This window comes from Aspergillus fumigatus, chromosome 7 (genome assembly GCF_000002655.1).
Source record: "Aspergillus fumigatus Af293 chromosome 7, whole genome shotgun sequence".
Classification (NCBI taxonomy): Eukaryota; Fungi; Ascomycota; class Eurotiomycetes; order Eurotiales; family Aspergillaceae; genus Aspergillus; species Aspergillus fumigatus.
The window spans coordinates 1,248,787-1,276,167 of NC_007200.1; the positions used below are offsets into that span (position 1 = coordinate 1,248,787).

General features: G+C 49.4%; 8 protein-coding genes and 1 non-coding gene across 9 annotated transcripts; 5 read left to right on the forward strand and 4 right to left on the reverse strand.

Moving 5' to 3' along the window:
* Positions 1-6: 6 nt before the first annotated feature.
* On the forward strand, positions 7-2,905 carry AFUA_7G05260 (RNA recognition motif domain-containing protein). The gene is made up of 4 exons (XM_743890.2): positions 7-483; positions 579-678; positions 751-1,097; positions 1,160-2,905. Exons 1-4 carry the CDS (start codon positions 444-446, stop codon positions 1,585-1,587), a joined length of 915 nt encoding a protein of 304 aa, XP_748983.1. The 5' UTR covers positions 7-443; the 3' UTR covers positions 1,588-2,905.
* A 190-nt stretch (positions 2,906-3,095) lies between these two features.
* AFUA_7G05270 (DPY30/SDC1 family protein) lies at positions 3,096-4,321 on the reverse strand. Its single transcript, XM_743889.2, has 3 exons — positions 4,064-4,321; positions 3,718-4,010; positions 3,096-3,604 (listed from the first exon to the last, which is right to left on the reverse strand). Exons 2-3 carry the CDS (start codon positions 3,888-3,890, stop codon positions 3,508-3,510), a joined length of 270 nt encoding a protein of 89 aa, XP_748982.1. The 5' UTR covers positions 3,891-4,010; positions 4,064-4,321; the 3' UTR covers positions 3,096-3,507.
* Positions 4,322-4,568: 247 nt separating this feature from the next.
* On the forward strand, positions 4,569-7,207 carry AFUA_7G05280 (fanconi-associated nuclease 1; the record flags this gene model as incomplete). Its single annotated transcript, XM_743888.2, has 3 exons — positions 4,569-5,074; positions 5,131-6,580; positions 6,632-7,207. The coding sequence occupies 3 exons, from the start codon at positions 4,569-4,571 to the stop codon at positions 7,142-7,144; spliced, it is 2,469 nt and encodes an 822-aa protein (XP_748981.1). The 3' UTR covers positions 7,145-7,207.
* Positions 7,208-7,245: 38 nt separating this feature from the next.
* Positions 7,246-8,492, reverse strand: AFUA_7G05290 (40S ribosomal protein uS15). Its single transcript, XM_743887.2, has 5 exons — positions 8,400-8,492; positions 8,112-8,308; positions 8,016-8,048; positions 7,685-7,731; positions 7,246-7,629 (listed from the first exon to the last, which is right to left on the reverse strand). The coding sequence occupies exons 1-5, from the start codon at positions 8,402-8,404 to the stop codon at positions 7,456-7,458; spliced, it is 456 nt and encodes a 151-aa protein (XP_748980.2). The 5' UTR covers positions 8,405-8,492; the 3' UTR covers positions 7,246-7,455.
* Positions 8,493-8,783: 291 nt separating this feature from the next.
* AFUA_7G05295 lies at positions 8,784-8,886 on the forward strand. Its single transcript, XR_013344534.1, has one exon. It is a non-coding gene; the product is annotated as an uncharacterized ncRNA (small nucleolar RNA).
* Positions 8,887-14,436: 5,550 nt separating this feature from the next.
* On the forward strand, positions 14,437-17,102 carry gprM. Its single transcript, XM_077805195.1, has 5 exons — positions 14,437-15,011; positions 15,084-15,167; positions 15,233-15,387; positions 15,443-15,581; positions 15,639-17,102. Exons 1-5 carry the CDS (start codon positions 14,933-14,935, stop codon positions 16,664-16,666), a joined length of 1,485 nt encoding a protein of 494 aa, XP_077661323.1. The 5' UTR covers positions 14,437-14,932; the 3' UTR covers positions 16,667-17,102.
* A 790-nt stretch (positions 17,103-17,892) lies between these two features.
* AFUA_7G05310 (splicing factor u2af large subunit) lies at positions 17,893-21,106 on the reverse strand. The gene is made up of 7 exons (XM_743885.3): positions 20,867-21,106; positions 20,786-20,814; positions 20,208-20,724; positions 19,532-20,145; positions 19,221-19,482; positions 18,954-19,165; positions 17,893-18,900 (listed from the first exon to the last, which is right to left on the reverse strand). The coding sequence occupies exons 1-7, from the start codon at positions 20,895-20,897 to the stop codon at positions 18,874-18,876; spliced, it is 1,692 nt and encodes a 563-aa protein (XP_748978.2). The 5' UTR covers positions 20,898-21,106; the 3' UTR covers positions 17,893-18,873.
* A 132-nt stretch (positions 21,107-21,238) lies between these two features.
* Positions 21,239-23,376, forward strand: AFUA_7G05320 (8-oxoguanine glycosylase OGG1). The gene is made up of 3 exons (XM_743884.2): positions 21,239-21,392; positions 21,457-22,301; positions 22,359-23,376. Exons 1-3 carry the CDS (start codon positions 21,256-21,258, stop codon positions 22,775-22,777), a joined length of 1,401 nt encoding a protein of 466 aa, XP_748977.2. The 5' UTR covers positions 21,239-21,255; the 3' UTR covers positions 22,778-23,376.
* Positions 23,377-24,322: 946 nt separating this feature from the next.
* AFUA_7G05330 (uncharacterized protein) lies at positions 24,323-27,133 on the reverse strand (the record flags this gene model as incomplete). Its single annotated transcript, XM_743883.1, has 4 exons — positions 24,323-25,146; positions 25,212-25,852; positions 25,909-26,506; positions 27,079-27,133. 4 exons carry the CDS (start codon positions 27,131-27,133, stop codon positions 24,323-24,325), a joined length of 2,118 nt encoding a protein of 705 aa, XP_748976.1.
* Between the last annotated feature and the right edge of the window lie 248 nt (positions 27,134-27,381).

Consider the following 27,381-nt stretch of genomic DNA (forward strand, 5'->3'; position numbering starts at 1 on the left):
TGTTGACAGGGATATTCGTTGCTGCAGACAAACACCAGGTGTGCTGAGGCTTGGCACCATCCACACGAGAAACCGCGCCCGGTCTGGAATTGTTCGCCTCGTTTTTTCCTGCTCCGTCTCTCCCCCTTCCTTTCCAACCATCATCATCACCCATCCTCCTTCCATCTCCCATCTCTTCTCATTCCTCCTTCATTTCCTACTTCTCCTTCTACTGACGGGAATCTGATATCTTCGCGTTTTCAGCATTCCTAACCAGACTAGTCTAATCCGCGACTGTTGCTGACTGGATTTTTCTACTTTCCTTTTTTTTCCCCTTCGACCACGGCTTAGTTGCAGGACGTGCATCTCGCGCGCTCTTTCGAGTAACGAGCTTTGTTCATCTTTTTACCTTCCTTATCACCTATCTACTTTCTTCATTCCTCCTCATTTCAAAATTTGACATAATGTCTGCTGAATACGATAACGAGAACGGTCGCTACGACGGTATGTGTTTGCCTAAGAACATCCCGATCGACAATGATCATAGTCGTCAATACAGCGGTCGCAGTACTAATTTGTTTTGCTTCTCTCAACTTCAGACGAGCCTCGTTTCGCTCGCGACCGCAGCGCTTCCCCTCGCGATGAGCCTCGGGGCGATCGTGCTCGCAGCCGTTCGCCCAATGGACGTGCCGATGACCGGTAATTTGGCCCTTTCCTGGATTATCAGTCTTTTGTATCATTTGAACCAGCACGCTGACATCTCTTGTTCAGTGCTCCCGTCGATTCCCGCAAGCCTGACGATGATGAAGAAGGTGCCGTTAACCCCGGCTCGAACCTTTTCGTCACCGGTATCCACCCTCGTCTGACCGAGTCCGATATCTCCCGTCTGTTCGAGAAGTACGGCGATGTCGAGAGCTGCTCGATCATGGTGGACCCTCACACTAAGGAATCTCGTGGCTTTGGCTTCGTCAAGATGGTCACTGCCGAGCAGGCTGATGCTGCCAAGGAGGGCCTGCAGGGTGAGGTTATCGAGGGCCGTACTCTCAGCATTGAGAAGGCCCGACGTAGCCGCCCCAGAACTCCTACCCCTGGCAAATACTTTGGACCTCCCAAGCGTGGTAAGTCCTCATACCCCTGAGTCTTAAGGATTCAATCAACTGCTAACTTGTCCCTTCTACAGACTTCCGTGGACCTGGTGGCCGCGGCGGCCGTGGTGACCGTTATGATGACAGACGTGGACCTCACGGTGGCGGCTGGCGTCGCGGCGGCGGTGGTGGTGACGACTACCGTTATGGTCGTTATGACTCCTACAGTGATCGTCGTGACTATGGCGGTGGTCGCGATGGCGGCCGCGAATACCGCGACTATCCTCGTCGTGAGTACCGTGACGACTACAGCTACCGTGGTGGCATTGATCGCTACGCCTCCGGTAGTGGTGGTGGCCGTGAAGAGCGGTACAGTCGCGAGCCTCGCCGTGACGATCGTCGTGGCTATTATGATCGTGATGCTAACCCTCCCAGCTACGGCGACGCCCCTCCTGCCCGCGAACCGTACGCTGGCCGCTCTTATGAACCCCGTGGTGGTGAAGACAGATACAGTGGCCGGTAGGTGATTTGATGACATGGGAAGCCAACACTCGAGTCGAGATTATGCAACGTAATTATTCCCCGTGTTAGTCTTTTTCCTCTTTTCACTGGCTTTTTCCCCATCTTCCCTATCCCCCTGCCCCTTCCTCTTGTGACGTGCCATTGCTCTTGCATTTTCCTCGAAACGCTTCGATTTCGAGAGTTTCCCTACAATCGGGTCTCGATTCACGGCCGGCCCTAGGGCGTGAATAGTTTGTTTTCTGTCTTCGAAGGAAAAGTCGTCTTCACATGCAAATGTCTTTCGGATCGGAAGGCCACCAGTTTTGCGACCAGTCTCTCAACCACTTCAAAAACAAAACAAAGCAAGAAAGAAAGGCCAGGACAGAAGTGTGTCGACTCTCTTCAGTCACAGGCTGATATTTTTCATTTGTTCATCGCTTCGATACACCCGGGAAATATGGCGGCAGGGAAAGAGAAACAAATTTTCACAATAACGTTGTAATTCTTCGGATTATCTCATGGGTCAGCACTGCTACTTTTGCAACTCTTCCGGAAAACTTGGTCGTTGTCTCGCTAGTCAGCTTTTCGCCTTATTGCGTCTTATACAGCTTTCTCTACGTAACGACTCGATTGTATTCGGCCTGAAACACATAAACAAACAAAATGGCTTCGGCCCATTCACCCACACAAGGACTCTGTTCTTACGCCTTGTTTGAACCAAGCTGACTGAACGGGATCCTGCTCTTCCTTGCCAATTCTGTCACAGCCGCTATTATTTGTGCCTGTAGTATCGCCAACCCGAGGACAGCCTTCTACCAGTGGCATCTCCCGTGGCGCCAGACCGGATCAACTTAGTACAAAGTAATACCCTGGGTTGATTCACTATCTACAGGCCTGCTGCTGCATCCTCAGTGGTCGGGTGACACCCCGCGTCAATGGCACTGGTTGATGATGGTAACCGGAGAGGTAAGGATGAAGATGATGAAATAAGAATACTAATATCAGATACAGTAGTTGCTTCTATTCAACCACTGGCATTGATTGATGTTTTTGAGCAGAGCCTCCCTTTCTCATTCTACCCCATTCTTCTGCTAGCCTTCTAGTGGCGGTTCTTTCGTCTGGCTATACTGAGACACTAACCATCAGGGTCATTGTTATTTTATCACAATCTGTGGTGCCTAATAGTTTTATAATATGAGCAATCCGCTTGTTACGCATTCTTGTGCATCTGTGGGGTAGTCACCATACGGGGAAGTCTTGGTTAGGACCTCAATCTTTCCGATCTCAGGCGCTGTGTGAGAGCCAACTTCTATTACAATATTCCTTAGACTGTCGTCAAGCCGATAGTGTATGGCATATAGTATCCGATTGATTTGTTCACCAGCCCTGCCAATCTCTTCCCTCTGTTATGGAGCATGTTTTTCAGTGTTGATGCTGAATTACCTCGAGATATATATATAGCAATCACCCCCAGGCCCCATCCACTCGAGAACTCCAAAATTATTACTGTGACTATGAAAGGGGATATTTCAAATCGCCACCTCTAGAGAGGCAATATCGGATTGAAAATTTGAGTCTCTTGCTATATCTAGAATATGCAGGTAAAAGTCGTACAACCCTCGCTGAAGCTAGATTGTAACATAGATTGAAGATTCTTGCTCGTGGCGGGATGTTCTCCCATGATAACAAATTACCAAAATCGAGCAAATAATGTCAGCACAGCGATAATCTGTGGCACGAACAGAGATTGACGAGAGTCCTTGTCCCTTCTCATCAGATTGCCGGGGCTCGGAATCAAGGACCGGTGTGACGCTCATCCTCATGCAGACGTGAGCATGCAGATTCCTTTCTGAATTCGCTCCACGAGGCACAGTAGACATGAAGTAACCGCTCCTCAATGGAATTCACAGCGCTTGCTAGCGCCACCGCCCAAATCCCCGGCCTACTCGGGCGATTTCTTCGCTGAGACCGCTCCACCCTCGACTTCATTGCTCTTCTGGATCAGAAACTCGCCCAGCACGCGTAGAGGATCTGAGGGTCTGTCGCAAAGACATATTAGTACTAGTCGCGTGAATGATGCACTTCCCGCGCAACCCCCTGCACTGCTCCATTACAGGGCAAGCGTATTATCAAGCAATAGGAAGCAACTCACTGTTCTTTGACGACGGATTTCATCCCCTCAAGCAAGTACGGCACTATCTTTTCGTTCATGTATGCCCGTGCGGGCGCACCGCCTGGGCGGACCTGCGCCGTGGGGGTATCTGACTCCGCTCGCGGGGTGTTTCCTGCACCAGTGTTGCTGCTGGGTGTTGCGCCGTTGCCCATGTTGAGTGGATGTATTGCGCTGGGTCCGGAGGTCGGATCACTGTGTTGGAGTGGATTGTTCAGAGGCGCAGAGGACGTAGAGGGTATTTCTTTCTTGATTGGAGTGGCTGAGTCGGGTGACTAAAGACGAAGAGTTAGATGGTGCGGTAGCAATTCCAATGTATGACGGATACTGTTTGAAGGACAAAGAGAAACAAAGCAAGAGTAGACAGAAAGTTAAAAGTGATGTCGCATTGGGAACGAAGAAAGATCTCCAAGGGCGGAGCTTGCGGGCGGAGCTTCTTCAAGCTCTCTCCACTGTGGGGATGGTCATGAGGGGAGAGTAATTCTCACAGGAACGTCCGCCATGGCTACTATTATGTCAAAGGATGATATATATTATACAAAAGTGCGAGGATAGATGTCATTATTTATGCGCTTGCGTTAGATGCGTATAATTGCGCCTTCATCAGCGCTGCTTATCTTCCTGCTGCCTGTCAAGTGGGCAGACTGCAAACATATCAAACATATCAAACAGGTACAAAATCCAATTTAACTCAGGTGACTTCGCGTCTTTTCGTGGATGGAACACTCGTGTCAGCGCGTCGTTGGCCATCAAATTGATACTAGTGATGCTGTCTACAGAGAGTCTCTCTAAGAATTTCATTCGAATGATCACGTCAAAGCTCTTGTGGCAGCATGTCCCTTCTGGACTTCTGGGACACATTGCGCCCTCCCGTGAAGCGCAGGAAGACTACCCCTAAAGAGGGTCAAGAGAGTCCCAGAACAGTCGCACTTCGGAAGGAGGGATCCAGAATCAAGGAAAACGAAATCGATAGCTCTGATAGTCCATCAGATACATGGGATTCCCTGCCCTCGGCTCAAGTTGGCGATTTTGCGGTCGAGGACGAGAGCTTGGTCCCAAACAGTCAGACAGAATTAGAGTCTTCGCTACCAGATATTCCTACAGATCAACAAGCTATCGCGGAGTATGAAACTTCGCATGTGGTAGGACAAGATGACGAGCCTAATCTGCGCCAGAGGCTTCAAGACGGCAAATGGCGGAAGGGAAAGACTTCAATCTATGTGGATGCATTCAATCTGGCACTGGAAACTGTGCTGGACGAAGAAGCCCACCTTTTCAATGAGGCGGAGTTAGAGGTTTTTGAACAATGGAAAGGGCTATCGTATGAGTCCCAATACTTGTGAGTGGAGCCAAGAGATTCGCCTCATCGGAGACAAGCTGATCGTTCGTCATCAGATATGTGCGGCTCTTCCTTCGCAAGACCTCGGCTTGGCATCGCATCAATCGCTTGGGTTATTACTCCGACATTAGTGATATGTCCCAGGCGGTGGCTGATCTGCGGTCGAGCCGTAAGCTGCCTGGCCCTCTAGTATCTTCAGATGAGAACTCTGAAGACACAAGTTCTGGCAGTGGTGTGGGCCTCACTTATTTCAGGTTCGCCGATGACACTGATGAGATAACGACTTTGGAGGAAGCATCCTCTCTGCTACTTCTTGAAGAACTCAAAATCCTCGCCAAGGGTGCAAAGGTTCAAGGCAAGAGTAAGAAGGAGCTTCTGGAAGCCTTTTGTGCGTCCAGCCAGAGGCAAACAGGGCTCAACTGGAACGGTAAAGAGCACGACTCCCCCCCTGCTGTCAATCGTGATGACCATTATATTCAGAGGATTCTTGAGTATACTGGCGACTGCATCAGACTCGCGCCGGGGCCTTATGCTCTCTTCGAGAGAGTACATCTGGTCTTTTACAGGTCCACAGAGTGGACGGAGAAATCGCTTACCACTATAATTCTTGCGAAGATCTCCCGCAGAAATTTCCCCGAGTATATTGTATCTCGATCTAGCTCGATCTTTCCATCTAGGGAGATTCTGCTTGAATTCGAATCAGCGCTGCGGAAACAGCATCAAGTAGACAATCTTCTTGAATTTAACGGCGCTCCTACTCAGGAAAGGCTGGAGCATGTGAAACGCATCTGTACAGAAGTCTATCCCCGATGGAAAAATCTACTTGAACAGGAACAGCGCAAGGAAGACACCATCTACGAAGTGGGTGAAGGCGCATACCTACGTCGCTTTTCCCCAGCGTGGGTCTATACAAGAATCATTCACAAAGGCCTTCTGCCCTTCGGGCGCTTCAAAGAACACAAACGGGAACATGAAATTCTGTGTGAGTTGCTGAGCCAGCGCTTGTTCCACGCTGCCCGACGCGGCGCATGGTATCAACGAAAAGCACTGTTAGAGGAACACTATATGTGGGCTCTTACACCTTTTGATGGACGAAGCGAGGACCTCCAAAAGAAACACTGGAAACGAATTGCCCTACGGACATGCGAAGAAGGGCTGGAAGACCCTGACTGCCATCTCATATATCACTATGACCTTCAAAAGAGGATCACAAAGTTGGAAAGGGCTTTGAAAGTAGTCAAGCGCGAGCAACACGACTTTGGCCATGTCATGTTGGCTAAACCAGAAGTACGGACGATTGAAGGTATACGAATCGAACGGGAAGACTCACCTGCTCGCGCTTCAGGGAAAAGGGAGGAATCCTCGACCAGGCGAGGACGCCCGACCATCTGGATTGACGAGAGAGAGGGCGGGGGCGAATGCCGAGTCGAAAGCATGTGTTTGAGCTGGTATAGGGATCACGGCTGGAAGGGCTACCATGCTGAAGGAGGGATCGTCAGAACCTTAGTATGCTTTATTCCACCTCGTATGATCTCACAGCTAACATGTAAATCCTAGTTTGGCTACCTTTTCTACGACATCCTATTCACCTACGTCCCTAATGTCTTCCAAACACCCTATCAAACCTGCCCCCTAGACCTCCACACCGATGCATTCTACCCCTCCCGCGCATCAGAGATCAATCACCGTCTGGTAGAAATAACGAACGGCGCTGCTGAGAGGATTATTCGTGATATTCATGAGCGTGAATCAGCGAAGCAGACCTGCGCCATCGGCATCGACTGGGCCTTTGAGCTGGACGACTTGGTTGAGATCGTGCAGTGTTTTCGAGGCGAAGCTCTCGCCACTATTTGCAAAGTCATGGCTCAGGAGTATCAGCAGCGCGGTGGGGGGATACCTGATCTCTTTCTGTGGAGTGTGGAGAAGAAGGAAGTCATGTTTGTGGAGGTCAAGTCGGAAAATGATCGCTTGAGTGATACCCAGAGGTTGTGGATTCATGTACTTACTGGAGCGGGTGTGAGGGTCGAGCTTTGCAACGCGGTTGCGAAGGAGGTTAGACGATCGAGTTAATCTCGCATATGCTTGGGATAGTGCATAGAAAAAATGTGATACATAATTGTTTATGCCTGTAGGCAGTAATATTACTTTTAGAGAGAAATACTTTAACTTACAGTCGAGACAGCATAGGTAGTTGAATTTTGTTTTGATTTTTTGACTATTCGCGACAAGAGGTATCTAGGATCGTTCATGCATGAACACTAGGAGAGTCCTAGTCGATCACTCCGCAACCATCTCAGGTTGCCAAAGCGAAATTCCTCATCGACAACGATATGTCACAGAACCAACAACCACACACCAAGACCAGAGAGATGGCAAGCCGCTTAAGCGACAAGGGTGCTGGCAGTGGCGGACTCGTAACGCCAGGTGGGGGGCAGGACACCGACGGACTTGTAGTAGCGGGACAGACGGTGGATACGAGACTCGATGAGAATGAGGCGGAACTTGCTGTCCTTGTCCTTGCGGTTACGCTCAAGGTGCTTGCGAACGGCGACGGCCTACAATAGTCAGTAAGACTTGGAATATAGGGACAAGAGAAAGATGCAACGCTACCTTCTTGATCAGGAAGTAAAGGTCCTCGGGGAGTTCGGGAGCGAGGCCTGTTTTTACGAAAAATCTCTCTGTCAGCCTGTGGATTGACCAAGCAGAGGCATAGAGAAAGCTTTTGCATTTCTGCGAAAAGATTTTCCCACGTCCAGTGATAGAGTTCAGAATCGAGGCTGGGAATCAAGACGGGCGACAGCGGTTTCATGCAGAGGTATTTCAAGGCTCGTGCATCTCATTCTCAGAGCAACCGCCATACATCCTTGTCCACGATCCGCTAGCCTTGATATCCTCGTCTATACTGGTGCGATTGGAGTTATGATAGACGGTATTATCGTACCATTGGACTTCAAGATACGCAGGATCTTGTTACCTGTTGCAGAATGATGTTAGCAAACGGTAATAACAGACAGGACGACAATCTAAATAAACGTACCAGTGACAACCTTGACCTGGGCAATGCCGTGGCTGTCACGGAGGACAACACCAATCTGAGAAGGGGTAGCACCCTTTCTGGCGAGCTTGCAGATCTGGTCGACGACCTGCTCGGGGGTGGTCTTCAACCAGGCAGGAGCAGAACGGCTGTAGGGAATAGCAGAGGCGCTAATACCCTTTCCCTTGCTGTGCATACGACTGTAGCGAGTTGGTTAGTTCAAGTGTTCGGAATAAGCGACTATGGTGATGCATCTCGAGTCATATCGAATTGTGAAGAGCGATAACTTACCCCATCTTGAAGTATTGTCGGGGGTGTACTGGTCGGGTGTGTCGACGGAGTTGGACTGGCGATGGATGAAATCGTAAAAATTGAAGTTGATGTGAAGATGAGACAAACGACGAGCGGGTGTGGAGTGTGGGTCACGTGCTGGTGGAGTTCGCTTAGCTTTTCTTACTTTTTCTGCAGTTACAACGTCCGCGAAACTTCTTTCTTCCCTCTTCAATTATTTTCTTTTGTCGACAATGCTTGACATTCTGATCTTCATGTTGATCAATTGTCTGGTTACCATCTTTAGAGCTGTGCATACGACTTACTGACGTTTTCACAATGGCTCTCAGCTAAGTTTGCGAAAGGTATGTTCTGAGCTTGAAATTTCATTTCTTCGTGATTTATCTACGTGATGATACAACACCTTTTTTACTTTATTTTCTGGTACCTCTTATGTCAGAAGCAGATCCTTGTGGTCTGTTTCAATGATCTTAATGGACTTCTGACAATGATGCTATTTCCACCTTTCGAGTCGTCAAAACGAATTCATCATATCCTTGCTGACTTCGATTTGATGATAGACTTTTTGGGCATTGCCTCTACCTGAATTGACTCCCTGTGGGCTAGCTGTCCGTCATGAATTCGCGCGTCGCATATTAGATTAGTATTAGGACTCGAAAAAATGACCAAACTTGCACATCCCGAGGGTGATTCCAAACTCCCGTTACAAACGGGCAACTCGTAGTCAATGAAATGACATTCACCCATCTGCGGGAAATGCGAGAGTGCTTCTATACAATATGATCTGCTATTTCCTATCTAGGTTATCTGTAGGTGGTAACCGTAACCAACGATCATAATCTACTTTATAGGTGTTGGATATAGCTTGCAATACCTAAAAGTACAAAAAACGGGATGGACGCCCGAGTTATCACAGGCCGCGTCAACCTGCTTGTTGATGAGTGGCGGATGCAGAGACGGGGATTTCACTTGAAGCTGCGCACATCCTTCCTCTATATGAGCTGTTGACTACGAAGTACATTCTGCAGAAGATGACATATTTTCTACTTTATCTTTTGTCCTCTTCTTACGAAGAGATTGCTTGCTCTTTGGAAGGGAATAAAGATCTACAAATAGAGGGCTGCGGGTACCCTAGGACAGGTTGTTGAATATCACGGCAATACAAGGCTGTAGGTGAAAAGCAATACAGGCAGGATATGCAAGGTTTTCCGCTCCCAAGGCTGTAATGCCAGCAATAGCATGTATTTTGAGCCTGGAGGTCAGTTCGAGCAAGGCTGCGCTCCTCTAGTCAGTGCGGATACCCGGACGCGACCTGGAGCGAAGACGTTTGGCAAACTTTGGTTTGTTAGTCCTATGTCCCTGCAAGTCGCCTGAACCTGCGCTGTGCTCCGAGTTCTGGAGATGCAAATTCCCGCAGGCTCGCGATGAGATTAAGACGAAGCCTATTATTATTGCCCTCTGGGTCTCCTTTTCTCTGTCGATATACGGAGTAGGTGCGGACATATCAGGAAATCGGTGGGGAGGACAATGATACCAAGATCCCAAATAAGGCTTGATCGAATTGATTTCGACAAAATCATTACCTGAGTAATGACAGGTACGATGATCTGGTCTCGTGGACTCCCTAGTCATCAAGGATCAAGTGATGAAGCATAACCAGCCACCCATCCAGAGCCCGAGAGCGTGAGGATGCTCGACGTGACCGCAACTCTTGAAGGTGAACAAACGTAGACTTGCCAGCCAATCCGCACGCATGGCGCGGACGTACAACGATTTCAAATCCCGAGAGTAAACTTCTTCTCTGGAAGAGAGATTGGAGCAGATAACGACGTCACGTCATGTGGCCAGGACCAGGGAAGAGCCGAAATGAAGAACGCTCCCCGATTCGACCGCTGCAGGAAAAGGAGAGGATATGTGTACGAAGCACGGTCGAATCGCGTCTATATGACAGAATCTGCAGAACGGGTGGCCATCAAGGCAGGAAGCGCTTTCGGATTGCTGCAGCAAATGTCGAATGACTAGGTTGGACGATCATCTCATGCGAGCATTGACCACAGGGTACTCCGCATCGACGAGCGAGTCCATGGATGTGATCTGTAGAGTTAAAGATCGATACTCGAGGAGCGTCTGAGATAATCGTCAATTGGCTTGCGAGAGAACCAATTCTCGTTCAGATCACAGCAAGGGTGGATGAAGGGAGGCCGATTGGTTCGGTGGCGGAGAGAGTCCGATGTGACTCGCTTGCCAATCAACCAAGCAGAAAGCAGCACAGGCTGAAGGTCACTACACCCATCAAGTTTGAATAGGTCTCCTTACGATGGTTCAAAGGATGCCAGCCAAGAACAAAGGCGCTCAATAACGGCTGAGTAGGTTCCAAGAAGGTAGTTATCATGTCTCTTCGGTCCACCAAGTTCCGTTGCGCCTTAACGTCGCTTAAGTTTGCCTCGATTGATGCATGGTATATTGGCCGGTAATTGCTGCTGATGCTTCCACAAATCACCGCCGAATCTACCCTTTCTCATAATCAAGAGCTGATGCTATGCCAATGCTCAAATTTGATTCTACTGTTTCACACGTATGGAGCAATAAGCAATTGCAATATCGACGAGGTCTGGGCTCAGCCTGCCTCTTCCAAGGAATTTATGGAGCGAAAGTGAGAGTGTGCGACAGTCTTCACAGTCGAAAACACGACCAAATGACGAGATCGTGCAAGGCAGTGGCAATACCCAAATAATACAAGTCTTTCTGTGCGCCGTTGTGTCATCTGTTTGACGGCAAAATTGCTACTTCGCCTCAAGGATTGGACCCATCTAGGCTGCCGTTTCGGTGCACACCGGGATAATAATTCTCGTATTATGCCTAACTAGACTATGGTCAATGATACTTAGCCTGATAGTCGAGATCTCACTGCTTGTCCATGTCTAGCATGAGACTAACTACGGCTTTTTGCGTAATCGTTTCTTTTCTGATGTTGCCATTGTTCCTATTGCGCTGATCGCCCGCAGGTGCGGCGTAGCTGCAGGAGTCGTTCGATATTTGCCTCAGATATCAGGGATCACCTTTGCTATGACATTTCCCATTGAACTCCAATGACTCCACTATAACGAATCAGAGAGGGAGTCTTCTGCCGGTATTGTTGGGTTTTGCGATGTATGACAAGCTGGATACCCAATCACCATTACAATCTGCTCTTTTACCACTGAGTAGGACCCGTCTAGAGTATACAGAGCATATTGCGAGACGGGCCCTGTCTTCGATCTGATAGTTAATTACCCGAGATGACTGGAGCGGTGGCCGATTCGGAAAGAGTCTGAGCCGCTGAAACGAGGGTGAAAGATCGAACGGAGAACTACTCCAACATAGCACGTTAATGCTAGATAGGCAGCGGGGGACGCTCCCATAATAGTAAACTCCACGTGGGTGGCTGACGCCGAAGTAAAATTAGGAAATTCCAAAAAGCAACCTAACTCGGCACTCAGCAAGGAGCGATGTTGTGCAGGCTCCATACTTCATTTATCATACTTTTGACGGGAGGCTACTGATCTTGATCTTAAGGATCCAGCTTGGTTCTGAATTTTGGAGTTCAAAGGCGTCAAGTCTTCACAGAGTACGAGCTGATCACCATCAGGGTAGATCGATACGAATACGGAGTATATCAAGCATACTGTGGGATGGAATCATTGTCTCCTGCGAAGATCATTGCTTAGCCAGACAAGAAGACACTTTTTTGGAAAGTTCAGAGACTATCGAGCTCCTCTGAAGCGAGGATTGCCCGTAATACGTTACGCAAACCTCATCCCTGGCCTATCCCTTATTCCCACTACTCAAGCCGCGTGCCTGTTCCGCGGAGGCTGCCGATCAACAGGCATATTGTGCCGTCGAGTAACACCTGCTTACTTAGGTATGGTCTGGAAGTCCGATTCCTGGAATGGAAAAGGACCAGTGTTTGAAGTCTGTGGTTCCTGGTCCTGCTACAGCCTACTGTACTAGACTACTAGTTATCGATCTGAAACGGATGGAAGGTGGAAACTTGGTGCAAATGCGGCTCCAAGTAAATGGCCCCTTATGGTGCTGATAACGAACAAGGCTGGACGATTTAGTCTGCGACTCGAACTCTGGAAACCTTCTAGAGTGGGAGGGTCTACTTGCAATGAGGCTTCGGATCGTCGAGACTTGAATTCGGTCTGGAGACTAAGCTGAATGCGCATCATTTTCCGTCGGAGATTGGCAGATTAGACTAGGGAGCAATCAAAGTGTCTGAGTGGCACGAAGTAAGTATCTATCCTCCAGCATTGAGGATCGTTATTCATGTCATTGTGGAGATGTCGAGAACAGACACAAAAACGCTGACTAGGCAAGATCTAGAGTAGATCCGATTGCCAATTTAGCGATTATTTTTCGAAAGGACGAGTTTTCTCTGTGTCCAGAACGGATGACGCTACTGCTGACGCCGTTTCAGCTCGCAAGGCACGGCGGTTCTTTCCGTCTAATGATTTCCATACTATAAAATGCTTCGAGAATCAAACTTTCGGTAGGAAGAAAAAAAGAGAAAGTCAAAATACTTGTATGACATCCTCTGCAGTTCTGCACATGGCTCGGTCGCCGCAGGTACCAGGGGCAAATAATGGCAGCAGTAAGCACTTGACCAACTACTGAAATTGCTACTCCGTACTTGGAGAGGAGGGAGACAGTCAAAAGCACAAGCCAAGCCCGAGCCTAAAGAGTCGGGGATGTTCCCCTCTTCCATAATCCGTAAATTTCAATGCAGATTTTAGTTTGTTTAGTGGCCATTAGTGTCTGATAGGCCGGCTTACTCGGGTTTGGCGGATAGAAAGATCCGTCTTGAATGCATCGCTATTCGCCTAAACACCATAGAGGCTTGGATACCCCTGGCAGATATAAAAGGTCGTAATGGGCCGGCTTAGGTAGGTATACGAAGCCTCTCCAGAGTAAGGGCCAATACTACCTACAATAATAAGCCAGCAGCACCTGTCAGGTACCAGGAATTGGTCATACTTACCTCCCTGGTGATAACTGCATTGATCTCGGGCCCTGGAAGACTATGGACTACTAGACCAAATATTGTAAGAAATAATGAGTTTAGGAAGACTGCCTAGAAAAAGAGGATTGGTCCTGCCTTATGTTTAAGATGAGGACCTCCGTTGCCTACGGTGCTTGCAAAACCATTCGTTCATAGAATAGGCGAGGAATATGTACCCCGACAGTCCGCAAAGGTTTCTGAATTTGGCTACAAAGCGAGGAACTGAGAATAGGAAGATGGGGCTTACCGAAGGACGGGTAACCTCGTTGCGTTCCTTATGCTGAGGGGACATCAACCTAATACAATACTCCATAGTACCATGGCTCTGACAGATTTTTTGTCTCAGACTTGCCCAACAAAGAAAAAGCAGAGAATGCTGATTTGAAGAATCAGATTGTCACTCCATGTTCACTCCATGTCCAGAACAGATCGACAATGGAAAGTGCTCATTTTTCATCACGTAACTGAAGCTTGACACCACACAACCTGAGGGACGGTTTTTTGTTTCCACGGACACATTTTTACGTGTTTCGTAACTCAATAATCACTGAACAATTGAACTTTCAATCATAGGCGATTCTCCACCCTCACCACTCTTGGTAACTTGAACCCAATGCTGTTTCGTGATCAACACCAGAATCAGTCGGTAGTCTAGACTGTGGCACAGTTTAGGTAGAGTTCATGGCCGTTTAGGTGCCCCGCCCAGACTGATTCTTTTTGTAGCGAGTTACAGCAAGTTCAGCTACCAACCCTAGACTTCTACTACAGTTACAGTCCCAAATCACCCTAAATTCTGATGGGCATCGGCGCCGTCCCCGGTCGATTGGAAACCCGACAGTCTCTGTGCTTCTTCATTGGTGCTTTCGTCCTGCATACTCGTTCGCTTTGTTTCCACTATCCACACCAATGCCCCTGGTGCCAAGCTCAAGTCTCACGTCCTCGAAGGAAACTGGTCGGACTGCTCACTGATCCCAGATCCAATCATTGTCTCATGGTGGGTTGGCGGAACAGATGTACTCGTGCCATGGGTGAACGGGCCTCTTGTCCCTTTACTAGAGGTAGAGACTAGGTATGAGCCTGCACGGATGGCATTAGTACTTTGCAGACTAAGGTAGGCTAGTAGTATTATTATTGTAGCAACTCGCCCCCCCAACAAGTGAAGAAGATCCTTAGTATCTTCTGTGGGTTCGGGGAAGTAGAACATCTTATTTCAATCCATGTTTATCTTACTACCTTGCCCCTCGATCTAGCTTTCTGTCACTTTCCCCCCCTTCCTCCGCCTTTGACTCGATACCTCTGATTCAGCAACGTTTAATTAGTTATATCCGTTGCCATTGTTGCTCGGTTGCGAGCCCTCTCGCGCGGGGTGTGCACACCCTTCCGCCTCCAGAAACAACTTGCAAAATATACTACGACCATTGCATGAACGGGATATGAACTTGAGGCGACTGCAATCGCATTTCGCAGAAGTCACACGAACAAGACCGGCAGTATGACGAATCGTACATCATTGAACGGACGGTGTCCGGTACCATTCCTTCAGGAAGATCTCTTCCCCCCCACTGGTGGATGTACGCTCCCCTGCTGATTGCTGCCGTGCTGTTGTCGACATTCGCTGATCGTGTTGGTTCTTTGCTTGCTAGTCATCGGAGGTCGTTATTGTCAACCTGTAGGCGATATTTCGTGCTGTTTACCCTGTCCGATAGTATCATGGACGTACGGTGATGGTAAGTTCACAGTGTGTTCGAGTTGCAGAGTCACCCATCATTCTAACCTCGTTCACTTTTTCAAGGGTTGTTCGGGAAGGCGAGCTCTGCCAGCTGGATCAGTGTTGCTATCTTGCCGCTCTGTATCTTCCTGCTTGTGTCGTACGCAGTGCTCCCGGTCAAATTTACGCATCGCCACTACCTCAGCGTCTGCTTCACATTGGGTATCTGTTTCATGGAGGCAAGTAAAGTGGCGCGTTGGAGGGACCTACGACCTGTTATTAACCGACATGCAGATTGCGTTCATTATCCCTCTAGGGGTAAAACCAGATCAATGCTATAACCAGATCACCCCCAACGATATGCATTCTAGTCTCTCCTGCGCTTTTACAGGCTCCCTTCTTCTTCTCGGAGGCTGGATGGTGGTAGTATGGAGTATGTTGGGAACAATTCTGAGCTTATTTGGATTGCCCTCGTTCTAACGATCTCCAGGTTTTCTCCGTACGGTGGCCTTCCATCTTCAGGTATGCTGGGAAGTCATACTGGGTCCGAAATTCATGTGGGGAGCGTTGATCTTCGGTTGGGTCGTCCCGGCTGTCGGCCTCACGGTGATGCTGATCTTGACGGGCGTATCTTTTCGATTCGGCACCGTTTGTCATATCAACATCGATGGTGCCCTGCAGGATTATTGGATTCCCATCATCTCGTTCGCGGTTGCCGCACTGATCCTCCAACTGGCGACAATGGCGTACTGCATCCACGTCTACGTCAAGTCTTTGTTCGACACCGATTCGACGACAAACAGCTCGGGATTGCCGTCCTACTCTGCCAGCGTCCGCACCGTGTCCGCTCGTCAAGCATACCGTCGCATCCGCAGAGTCCTCCAATTACAGTGGCGAGGCGTAACTCTGGTCTTGATCATCATCGCGAATGTGATTTTCTTCTCCGTGACCTTCATCGAGCTCGACAGCTCCCTCAAACCGACCGCGGAGAATATGGAAAAGGCGCTTCCATGGGTTGCATGTCTGGCAGCCACCAATGGTGACCGAGAAAAATGCGACCCCGAGGCGGCAAAGTTCCGGCCTAGCGAAGGGTTACTCCTCGCCGTCCTGGTTCTCCTTTCCCTGGTCGGATTCTGGAACTTCATCCTCTTTGCCCGCCCCTCGATCTTCCACGGCTGGGTCGACTTCTTCCAGAACAAGTTTGGCACGGGCGACGGCCGTCTCGAGTTCGTGTCGGCTGATGCCCGCACGCGGCTGGGCGACACGCGGTCCTACGAGATGCTCAACAGCACGGGCCTCCCCTCCTACAAATCGCCATCGCCCATGGTCCGATCGCCAAGTCCTGCGCGCATGGGGGGCACGAAGAGTCCCGAGAATGGCCACTTTGGGCGAGACGCCAGGTATGTGCGGCCGTCCATGAGTTTCTCCAGCCCGCGGCCGCCCAGCGCATCACAAGGGCGCGGCTGGGATCCCAAGACAACGTTTGCCCCGGCTGTCTATCGGGAATATGATGACTAGACTGGCGTCTTTTTTTTTGGGCTTTGGTTTTAATGTAATGCTATGTCATACCGTTGAGGCGTTTCAAAAATTCTTTGTATATTGGTTTGGATGATGCAATGTATACCCTAGCAATGTTTCGGGCCCCTCTGTTTTCCTTCTCTTCACATCTGAGATAGTGCTATGCATATTACTTTCACGGCGTTGGCATCTCTGATTTACAACGTGTTCCATACCAATGCATACAAAGTATGCAGAAAAGTCAGGGGATGTAGAAAAGCAAGCCACACCCAGAATTCGGCCACTAGATCCCCGCATTTCCAACATCCTCGTGGGTGAGATCCTTGTGACAGAAAGCCTATCCATCAACCTCAAAAATATGGGCTGTCGAGCCCAACCACACCGTCCACACCACAAACCCTGGACTGTAACATTAACAGTAACAGTATGAGACGATCTGACACTTGAAACTCGGCATTTGCACCAACTCCCTCGGACTGTCATTCCATGAGTCACCCCGACCACCAATAATCTTCCTCGTAAGCCGCGACTTGCTTTAGCCGATGCTTCCAGAAGAACATTGGTATTTCATTTGGGGAAGATAGACTTTGGCTACGGGGTAGAGTAAGAGGTAAGACAAGACCATAAGACATGGAAGTTGTGCCTAGACAGTGTATTCATACCGAGTTGGTGACTCGGTGAAAGGGCGTAGTCTATTGCGAAGTAGAGCTAGCTCGAGTTTCAGAGCGGGAACTGTAACTGCAGACTAAGGTAAACTAAAGTTTGAGTTTGTTTTTTAAATCTGCCATATGGTGATGTCAATGTGAATCGAATCCTATTTTGCATGTACATACTCCGTACATGATGCAGTCAGTATCTGTCCACAGACTGGAATTCAAGAACTCCGTATCAGGTCACCATCCAGGGTAAGGTAGCTGATGCAATGCCACCACACCCAGACAGGAACAGGGCCGTTCCTGCATTAAGGACAGGGATTCGCATAGTCGGGGCAAGACTAGTAATCAATAACCAGTCAGACTAATGGACGAGAATCCCTTCCACACGGGGTAGCATCAGCATGGCACTATCACATATACCCTTGTCGTAAAGTAGAACTAGAGTCTCGAAAGTTGTATTCCGTATTAATGTGGAGTGAATATGTTAGGCAGATGAATATCGATTATCGAAGCGAGATCAGACCCGTCTTGTCACGGAGTCAGAAATTCAGGAGGGAAACACTACGTGCACAACTACGCAAAAATCCCTCATTCCGGGGGTATGGAGACTAATTTGCCGATTGATAGACCTAGGCATCAGCATCAGCATCATAACTACGGGAATTGTGATTACAGAGTGCCCTACAGCCGACTAGACTGGACTCTTGTGGGTAACAATACATTGCTGATTCGGACCATGTGAAATCCTTCCACAAGTGTACTCTTCCTCCGAAGTCTGAGCTGACTTACCTGCCCAAGTATGTATCACGCTCAACATCAAACTCGCTGATCTACCAGTAGATAGTTTTCTAGTGCATCCAGTGTCGACAGTCAACTATCGACCCCGCAAACACGGATAAGCGGATGCTGGAAATGGAACCGGATTCGTTGAATGTCTGTTCATTGGTGTGCGTATGGTATGATCTCCCTTTCACTACCCCATGGGGTACACGGCTCAACTTTGGATCCAGGTGCGATCGTGCCAGGTGGACAAGTTTGAGTTTGATGTGCCACAGTGCGTGGTGCGGTTAAGTCCAAGCTAAAATGTACAGTTTACCAGCCTCGGCAGTTGAGTAGGCGTCAGAGTGGTCATAGCTGGGCTTGGGTGGGTTTCATGTGATTGTGGATTTGGGATCAAATCAGGACTTGGATGTAAAGACTTTGAACCTCTTGTTTTCGTATTCATGCTTAGAAGAAATGTTGGACGGGTCTCGTCCAAAGTCGGGAGTCCATGGAGCAACCAATCCTTCCCTGTGCACATCACTACAACATAGATGATCATCATCAGACTTTCACCAGCCTAGCTGCTTCTTTCTATGATACACGGTCAAACTAGTTGCATCGTCCAATGCAGGCACAATTGATTGATCCTCCGAGGGATCGTTTGCAAACGCCGGTCAAGCCAGGTTCAAAGGGGGGGAAAAAAAGGGAATAGACTTTAAGTTGCAAATTATTTCCGTGAGCACCAGGGATAATGCCACAATCGATGAGTCCTAGCCCTCCGGGTATCAATTACCAGGCGTTCACATCGAAATTTTCCTGCAAGATACCGTCAGAATAGAACAACAAGAAGTGGTCTAGAGAAGACTCACCTCGGAAAAGTAGGTTGTCACCACTGTCCGATCAGAGAACTTTCTGCCCGCAAGTGCTTTCAAGGCATTGGTGGCCGCTTCTACCGTGTCAAACTTGACATAGATCTTGCCCACTCCGGGAGACTGCCTGCTGCCGCCAGAAGGACGTGGCACCTTCAAGTCCAGGACCTTGCCATACTTGAAGCACTCCTCGCGTACATCATCGCAAATTTCTGTTCCGGAGTTAGTAAACTTTACAAAATTGCCCCGTCAACCAAAAAGGCTCACCTTCGTAATCATCATTGTCCAAAAGCTCCTCCGGGGTCACCATGTTCAACAACTGCAAGACACGGCTGCTCTCCAAATCCTGCGATGTAGTCTTGGCGAACATCGACATCGCGTTGACTCCCATGTCAAGTCCAGCGGCTTGCGTCATTCCGATACTGGCACGCACAACCTTGAGATGCCGGTCACCCAATTCCATACCGTTGAGACCCTCTACAGCGATAGCAGTCGCTGAGGGGTCCGCGTACTCGCAGAAAGCGATACCCTTGACAGGTCAGTGAAAACCTTACCGCGCTCGGATGGACACCACTTACCCTTGACTCTTCCGTTGAGCTATCTTTCACAAGTACAAACGACTTGAGCTCGCCAAACGACTTGAGCAGCATGGTCACGGGCTCCTCTGGAATATATTGCGGGATATTGGACACACAAATCTTATTGGGCGAGTCGGGAACCTCATTCAGCAACACACCCTCCTGGTATTCTTGATCTGCACTGCCGTTCGGGACAATGTAGTCCTTGGGTCGGCGCACTTCGAGCCCCTTGGGGGCACCGTTCTCAGCTCCACTGACGGGCTCGTGCTCCTCCATCGTGATGCCATCAAAGGCAAGAGCAACAGTGGCGTCGTTGGGTGTCTTGAACTCTAGGAGTGCAAAACTATGGTCTTCAGATATTTGTGCCGAGATACAAGGGTCCACATGGTGAATGACATTGAGGCCGTTGAGTTGCAGGTTGAAGAGGGACACAAGGTGCTCGCTGGACACGCCAGGTGGAAGGTTGTATACGAACAGACGCCTGGCCTGACGCGAGTTGGAGGGCTTAAGAGCTGAATTATCCGCAGATCCACCACCTGACTGGTTCATAAACGCTTGAAGGCGGCTGGGGTCCATTGGCTGCTGGCGAGGCGCTCCGGGAAGGGGGAACATGCCTAGAAATGTTAGCCACAACTTCGATATAGATAAACACACACGTCGCGCAGTCGCAACTTACCCGACAGCTTGGCTTGCTCAGCAGTAACATTCTCGTAACCAGGAGGCTTAATGTCCCACTGCGTCAAACGACGTTTCCTAGTCAGAACAGATGGTACATCTGTCAGGTCGGGTGTAGGCTCCCTCTTGCGTGGGGGGGTTGTGCTTCTTTTCCGTTCTTTCCTCTCCCGGTCGCGCTCGCGGTCTCCCCCTCGTTCTCTCCGGGGTTTCTCGTCAAACAAGTCTCTATCACGGTCACGTCGAGATGGTCTGTCATCGAAATCTCTGCGTCGGCGGTCGCCGCGATCACCACGGTCCCGGTCCCATTCACGGTCGTCTCTCCGGCTGGAGTAGCGGTCCTCTCGTTCTCTCGCGCGGTAGTCGCGACTCGACGAGTATGAGTCTGCCTCGTATTCACGTCGTGAACCCCGGGAGCTGTAATGGGGGGATCTCGACCGTCTCCTCTCTCCTCTCTCTCCTCTTTCTCCTCTTTCTCCTCTTTCTCCACGTTCACCTCCACGTTCGCGCCTTTCGTCGCGCTGTCAAGGCCTCATTAGCATTTGTTCAGAAGAGTTCATCCTAGCGGCTGTAGCGACTTACGTAGTGCTCTCTCGAGCGACCAGGTTCTCCTGTTCTCATGTCAGTTACATTTAAACTGTAGGAGATAAAACGGTGACTCACCTCTGGAAGAAGAGTAAGTATCGCCGTTCATGTTGGACGAGCTATCTATGCTTTGCTGCTCGTTTTACTCCAAGTGGCGAGAGGGAAGTCAGCAAGGAAAAGAAAAATAAGGGTCGACCTTTCAGAGCGATGAATAATATCACAGTGAAATCCTGATGGTATAAAGAAATTAATCAAAGGGCCCTTAAACAAAGGAAGGAGTTGCGCTGAGCGTCTGGCTGGAAAACTCTCAGGGACGTGAAATCGGCGGCGAAGAGCAACTGCGGCGTCTAGAATTGAAGCGGTTAGCGCGCGCAGCATATATGAATTACCGCCTGCCACTTAAGAGGGAAACTCGGCAGAATTTCGAGATGATTTTATCTCCTCCTGTCAGTGCCTTTTAGAGCTGCATGCTGTTCCGATTTCTTTATGATGTTCCCGTTTCTGACATCATGACAGTCGGTGCCTTCTCAGAATGGCGCAAGTTGCCCATGAGTCTGAGCGAATTATGTATTAACACAACCTTGCGCTGCGGTCAGTCCTTTCGGTAGGCTATAATATCACTTGATCATCGAATGGCAACGATATTCCTGACTATTTCGAGCCTCTAGATGGCACAATGTTCCTGAAAGTGACGAATGGCGATGTGTACTCCATGGTCGACTTCTATCTTTGAAACAAGACCCGCAATATCTCTACTATAGAACATATCGCTCGCTTATCTCTCAATCAACGACCACCCCCCGAATACAACCCTCCTCCTCCTCCTCTCCGCGGGCGGAGTCAATTGGCGCTGTGAATGGCCCACATGGGGAGATCACGCAAATGGGATCATCAAATGACTTCCATGACGACGAGACCCTAGAGCTTCTGAAGCATTACCTCAATCTCTCCTCGAATCTTACGGACCTCTATACCCAGTGGTCCTCGCAAGACCCGAACTTCAAAAAAAAGGCACCCCAGTTCACAGGAATCAGGATACTGCGCCAGGATGCTTGGGAAGCGCTTGTATCTTTCATCTGTAGCAGTAACAACAATATCACGCGCATATCGCAAATGGTCGAGAAGTTATGCGTCAACTATGGTCCCCTGGTGGCCACTGTCGGCGACCGCGCATACCATGACTTCCCTCCTCCCGAGGCTTTGACCGCTGACGATGTTGAGGGTCGCCTACGAAGTTTAGGTTTTGGTTACCGGGCCAAATATATCCACCAGACAGCTTTGATTGTAGCTAAAGAGAGAGAGCAAGGCTGGCTTGATTCACTACGAAATCCAGAATCTCCTGTTCTCGGAGTTCAGCCCGTGCCCGGCGATGAAATGAGACCGGAGGGTAGACAGGGGTACCGTCACGCGCATGAACAGCTACTGGGGCTACAGGGGGTTGGGCCAAAGGTTGCTGATTGTGTCTGCCTGATGGGGTTGGGGTGGGGAGAGGCGGTGCCGGTAGATACTCATGGTGAGCGACTCTCAACATGTCTTCTATGGATTACTTATGTTAACTCTCTATTTTTAGTCTGGCAAATTGCGCAAAGAGACTACAAATTCGGCAGAGGCGCTCACAAATCGCTAACGAAAGCAACTTATGACGCCGTCGGCAACCACTTTCGGAAACTCTGGGGCAAGGAGGCTGGCTGGGCTCATAGTGTTCTGTTCACAGCGGACTTGAGGGCATTCTCGGACAGGTTAGCTGGTGCGTCTGGAAAGATAGATGTCAAGGTTGCCGTGAGGGAAGAGGGCGAGGACAAAGAGTCTGTTAAGGTTGAGACAGAAGTCACGACCTCCACGGCTTATGCCTTGAAAAGACCTGCGACTGAGAAGTTGTTGGAATCAAAGGATATGAAAGAGGAGAGTAAAGGAAACGAGAAGGCCGTCATTCAAGCCTCACAGACCACGACGACGAGAAGAATGTCAAAGCGGCTTCGGAACCGCTGACATAGATTCGGTGGGATTAGGCAATATACACCTGTGAACAGATACTCACAAATACATCCTTCCTATTCGAACCTTCGCCATAATCCAACATCTCAGGCCATTTCCGAGAGTAGGAGATATACGTGGACACCTTTCAATTCCAGCGCACCTATCATCCACCAGGACTCAAAATCATTCCTGCAGCAGCCACAAACAACTACAATGCGACGAAGGCCCTCACCCTAGTCAGAAAAAGATCAAATAGTCCACCCATCCGCAACACTTACCAATCGCCAAAGAAGTACTCCACCTCATATTTCACGACGCGGAACATCCAAAACAGGAAATCCAAGAGCCGAGATAGATCGCCATCAACAACGCCGATCCGCCAGGCACCTGGGTATCAACAGCACCGTGCACAAGTTGCAAGTCGCTGAAAAACGGTGTCGGCCACGGCGATGAATATTGAACAAATGTGGAGAATTGACATAACATTATCGTAACCGTGCTGCCATTCCCAGCCACTGCGATCGGCAAACCTGCTCTTGGGAGACTGTCGTCCCTCAGTGAAGATCGCGATGTCCCTAACCGGCAGGCTCCATCGGTATCTGCTTATCTAGGGAATGCGTCGACGGGATTTTCGGATCTTCGTGGGTCCGATCTGCCGATCATTTTGGAGTATCAACTCTGTACTCAGTAGTCTACTGACGACTACTGCGTCCTGCGCACGCCAGGATGATCAGTATGACGTCGATGGGTTTATATATGACATATGGGAGAAGATAGAAGTGAAATTCGCAGCCTTCCTTATACTAACTCCTCTAGCTTGTTTTAGCCGCGTGCATTGTCAGTATGCAGAATTTCTGTAGTATTCTGTTCGATTGACGCCGGAAGGCTTTTCAGCAGATAAGAAATGCAAACCTGATGTGGGGAAAACCACACCGAGGGGAAGGCAACTCAACCGAGTTGATAAGCATTAAAACAAACCCAGACCCCAGGCTACCTATATTCTGAAGTCATCACTGAAATTGTTGTGTGGTGCTTGAATGAAAAAGATGAATCTTTTCGGATCATGATTTCATTATTAATCACTGTATATCGCTATCATATGCGCCAACGCTAATGCTTACAGATCGCTGATGAGCCTGACCAGGCGTCTAGCAGGGAAAAGGACAATATAGAACGGAACGAGGCAAACTAAAATCGATCCGCTGCAAGCTTGTTATTGAAACTGCAACCCCGTAAGCGGAGCTGAAGAATCGCAGAACTCGCAGGATATCACTAGACCCGTTACAACTTCGAGTCTGTCACCTGCGCCGATATCGGGATGTTGTGGTACTCATGCGGTGCGGGCGACATGGCAAAAGGCGGTTGAGGCCAAGCATATGGGACTGGAATTTACTCGTGGCGAGCCTACTCAGCGCCTTTCTGCGGCCAGTGGGAGAGCCAGGATGACAAGTATGGCACTTTTGGAGTGCTAACCCATGAAGATACCGAAGCCGAAATGAAATCCTCCGACCGACTGGGACATGAATGGAATACCGGAATTGATTGGAATACGACTGTTCATGAGACCCCTGTCGAAATGGATGCTTCATCCCACCCCCAGTCCTTGAGCAACTGTTTCACGCGGTACTCGGTTGCCCAACCGAGATCAGCTTCTATACCCCGAAGCAAGCGCAAAACTACCCGTCGTTCACGAGGCTCAGTGAGGCACTGACCACTCACAAACAAAGGCTGGAGAGAGTTAATACGAACGGAGCCATGCGGACGAGCCAATGAGATACCGACAATCTCACGGCTATGGAAGCGAATCTCGTTCTCGATAGTTCGGTACGAGTTGAGCCGATTTGTTATGGCACTTCGCCTATTGATTGAATCATGAGGCTTGTTGATAAGTAGAAGAATGCGAGCCATGTGATAATGTTGTATAGCTGACGAGCACATCGGTATGCTGAACCATATCTCAGAAAATGAGGCTGCATCCTCATCCTCGGCCGTTCTTGGGTGAGGAACGTTGGATAAGTCGATACGAGCGCACGGTCGAAAGCTAGCCGGAAGCCTCTTGTACCATGTGTCAAGCTCGGCTTCAAGGCGATGCCAACGCTCAAGGGGAGCCTGTTGAGGAAGGCTCATTTGGCCAGCGGCAACAGCACCAGTGTGCGTCAAATGAGGGCTATCTCCGGCACCAATGAAATTAACGATCTTGGAAGCTATCCACACGAGAGCATTCGAAATGATATCCTCTTTCATTTCGTCGCCCTCGTCCGAATAGCCGGCCGCGTTCAAATTAATAGTACGCACAAATCCCATGTTGTCGAGCTGAAGACCAGCTTCAGTCCACAACACCACGTCGTCGGTATTCAACCTGGTTTGTGTCTCGTTGATGACTGGATAAAATGCTCATTAGTCTCCTGAAATTGGGGAAGGGACTGGTACATCCGAGCGCACTCACATGCAGCCAGGTAGTCTTGCCTGGCAAAGTTCCAGAACGTTGCCCTCCTGGCTCTCGAAAGCCCGAACTTCCTAGGCGGCTGAAGAGAACCATCCCCTGGAGAAGGGTGTTGCTCAAGTGGCAACATACCAACTTCAGCAACATCCAGTAAGGATTTCACACCACTCAGGTGCCGGTTCCACGCGGTACCAGTCGCATCAAGGAATTCATAAATGGATAATATCGCCGTTGCGGCAAGAACTTCGTCTGAATGGACACCGCCAGATGATCGATTATGCCTTCTACGTTTTCGGGAATTGTCGCAGTTCTGGCACAGCTCTGTGGCCTGCCACTGGCCAAACGCCTCCGGAGTGCTCAACGGTGGCGGACCTTGGTCAGGTTGCAGCTCATTCACCAGGAGTTGGATGGCTTTTTCATAGTACTTGGCGCCACACCAGGTCCAATCTATACCTCGCCCATCAGACCACGTCTCTGTGAAAGCCTGCTTTCCGCTGACGCCACCAAAAGGAGATTTTACGCCTTTCACGCGACCGAGTTGTTTCGCAGCATATGCACAAGCGGCATACTTGAGAAGAGGATTCGTGAGAGCCTTGACCGGAACAAGTGATGCAAAGTATGTTCCTAAATCGAAGAGATCCATCCTATATACTTCCCGTTAGAAGGTACACTATCCTGCCGAGGGTCGAGAAAGACGTACCACAGCCCTGGAGCTTCTGAAAAGTGTCTCAGGAGAAAGACAACTTCATACTCAGTTTCCACTGGCTGCTCGGACTCCTGCTCGGTATTCCCTGTATTTCGTGGCAACACTGATCTGGAAGGAATTGAAGATATCATCTGCTCCGAGGTATGCTGGGCACTAGGATCAATGGGCGGTGATAGAGTTTGGGAAGGATTCAAAATGAATTTGATGTCATTGTTCGTGTTGTTGCTGTTGGGATTGGAGAAAGAAGAAATTGATATTGGAGGCGATGGCTGAGGGGGCAATGCAGTATGCGGTACATTTGTTGAAGATCCAGACGGTACTGAAGGGGCGGTAAGGCCTAGTATATTGGAAGGTGTGTTGTGATCCAGTGCCAGAGAATGAGATCCGTTGTCGGTAGCGAGGGGAGAAAAAGAGTACCGATTAGTAGATCCCCACGTGGACGACTGTTCCAAGCCTCGAATCTCCCCGTCGGCAGACGAAGGCGTCTGTAGACCTTTTTGGTGAGCCTTGGAGGCTAGAACAGCGGCTTCAGATTCCCCCAGAACAGTCTCCAGCTCCTCCGCACACGGATCGGAATTGTCGACAAAGACCACTAGAGCAATAAAGTGATATTAGCTCCTTGAATCAAGAGGTGCAAGACGCTCGAGCAGAAGAAGAGCGCAATGCGAATCACTTGTCCGTACCGTCTTTAGGTATATCCAGCCAGACACTGTCATCATCGAAAGTATTCTTGTAGGAATAAAACCCTTTCAGACTACCGCGGCCATTCGACGAGTTCTCGAGACTCTTGTTCATCGAAGCATTTTGCTGATGCCGAAAAATCACACCTTCACTGGGGCGACACTCTCTGGATCCTTTGCGACATTGGGAACACTGCGGTTTTTGCTCATCACCTGATTCACGGGTTTTAGTCACTTTCCGACACGTTCAGCGTCACTGCGACGAGAGCGAAGGGTGGAAGTTTACATTTTAGTTTTCGGGTCCGACACGTCAAACTGTGATGAGCGGCAAACGTCAGTCTCTCAGTCTCTTTCTTTTAATCTTCGCGCAGTCGATCTGTAGTCCAAAATGGTCCGATGCATGTGAAGATTCGTGAAGTACAAATGATGTAGGAGTACATGTATAAATGAGCAAGCGCCATTTCCTCCTTTCCAAATTACATACCAGCCTGTGCGAGATCGCATACCGGATGGCAACGATAGCGATTGTGTTGCAGCATCCGAGAAACGAAGCGAGTATGCGCGGTATTGGTGTAAGCTAGACCGTGGAGAAGAATATCGGGAAGAACCACTGCGAGAATAGGGATGGCGTTGCGCCTGCCGAATCGCAACAATGATTATGATTAATGGATAATAAGTATATTAGAACAAGACCGTCTCCTTGAAAACAGCCGGCTGATTAAGATGATAGCGCGAAGGAGACGAAATCTGTTAGGTCACGGGAAAAGAAAGAGAGTGGGAGGGAGAG

What these genes read in the sequence shown, in the direction of transcription:
- AFUA_7G05260 (XM_743890.2), top strand. Translation starts at nt 444, where the DNA reads ATGTCTGCTGAATACGATAACGAGAACGGTCGCTACGACG. An exon ending in CGAGAACGGTCGCTACGACG is followed by an intron (nt 484 to 578) that starts GTATGTGTTTGC and finishes TCTCAACTTCAG; the next exon opens with ACGAGCCTCGTTTCGCTCGC. An exon ending in AATGGACGTGCCGATGACCG is followed by an intron (nt 679 to 750) that starts GTAATTTGGCCC and finishes TCTCTTGTTCAG; the next exon opens with TGCTCCCGTCGATTCCCGCA.
- AFUA_7G05270 (XM_743889.2), bottom strand. Translation starts at nt 3,890, where the DNA reads ATGGGCAACGGCGCAACACCCAGCAGCAACACTGGTGCAGGAAACACC. An exon ending in AAATCCGTCGTCAAAGAACA is followed by an intron (nt 3,605 to 3,717) that starts GTGAGTTGCTTC and finishes TCTTTGCGACAG; the next exon opens with ACCCTCAGATCCTCTACGCG.
- AFUA_7G05290 (XM_743887.2), bottom strand. An exon ending in CCAGGTCAAGGTTGTCACTG is followed by an intron (nt 8,049 to 8,111) that starts GTACGTTTATTT and finishes ATTCTGCAACAG; the next exon opens with GTAACAAGATCCTGCGTATC. An exon ending in GCGTATCTTGAAGTCCAATG is followed by an intron (nt 7,732 to 8,015) that starts GTACGATAATAC and finishes TCGTAAAAACAG; the next exon opens with GCCTCGCTCCCGAACTCCCC.
- gprM (XM_077805195.1), top strand. Translation starts at nt 14,933, where the DNA reads ATGACGAATCGTACATCATTGAACGGACGGTGTCCGGTACCATTCCTT. An exon ending in CTTCCCCCCCACTGGTGGAT is followed by an intron (nt 15,012 to 15,083) that starts GTACGCTCCCCT and finishes TTTGCTTGCTAG; the next exon opens with TCATCGGAGGTCGTTATTGT. An exon ending in ATCATGGACGTACGGTGATG is followed by an intron (nt 15,168 to 15,232) that starts GTAAGTTCACAG and finishes CACTTTTTCAAG; the next exon opens with GGTTGTTCGGGAAGGCGAGC.
- AFUA_7G05310 (XM_743885.3), bottom strand. Translation starts at nt 20,897, where the DNA reads ATGAACGGCGATACTTACTCTTCTTCCAGAG. An exon ending in GCTCAACGGAAGAGTCAAGG is followed by an intron (nt 19,483 to 19,531) that starts GTAAGTGGTGTC and finishes TGACCTGTCAAG; the next exon opens with GGTATCGCTTTCTGCGAGTA. An exon ending in GGACAATGATGATTACGAAG is followed by an intron (nt 19,166 to 19,220) that starts GTGAGCCTTTTT and finishes ACTCCGGAACAG; the next exon opens with AAATTTGCGATGATGTACGC.
- AFUA_7G05320 (XM_743884.2), top strand. Translation starts at nt 21,256, where the DNA reads ATGCTGTTCCGATTTCTTTATGATGTTCCCGTTTCTGACATCATGACA. An exon ending in CGCTGCGGTCAGTCCTTTCG is followed by an intron (nt 21,393 to 21,456) that starts GTAGGCTATAAT and finishes TCGAGCCTCTAG; the next exon opens with ATGGCACAATGTTCCTGAAA. An exon ending in GGTGCCGGTAGATACTCATG is followed by an intron (nt 22,302 to 22,358) that starts GTGAGCGACTCT and finishes CTCTATTTTTAG; the next exon opens with TCTGGCAAATTGCGCAAAGA.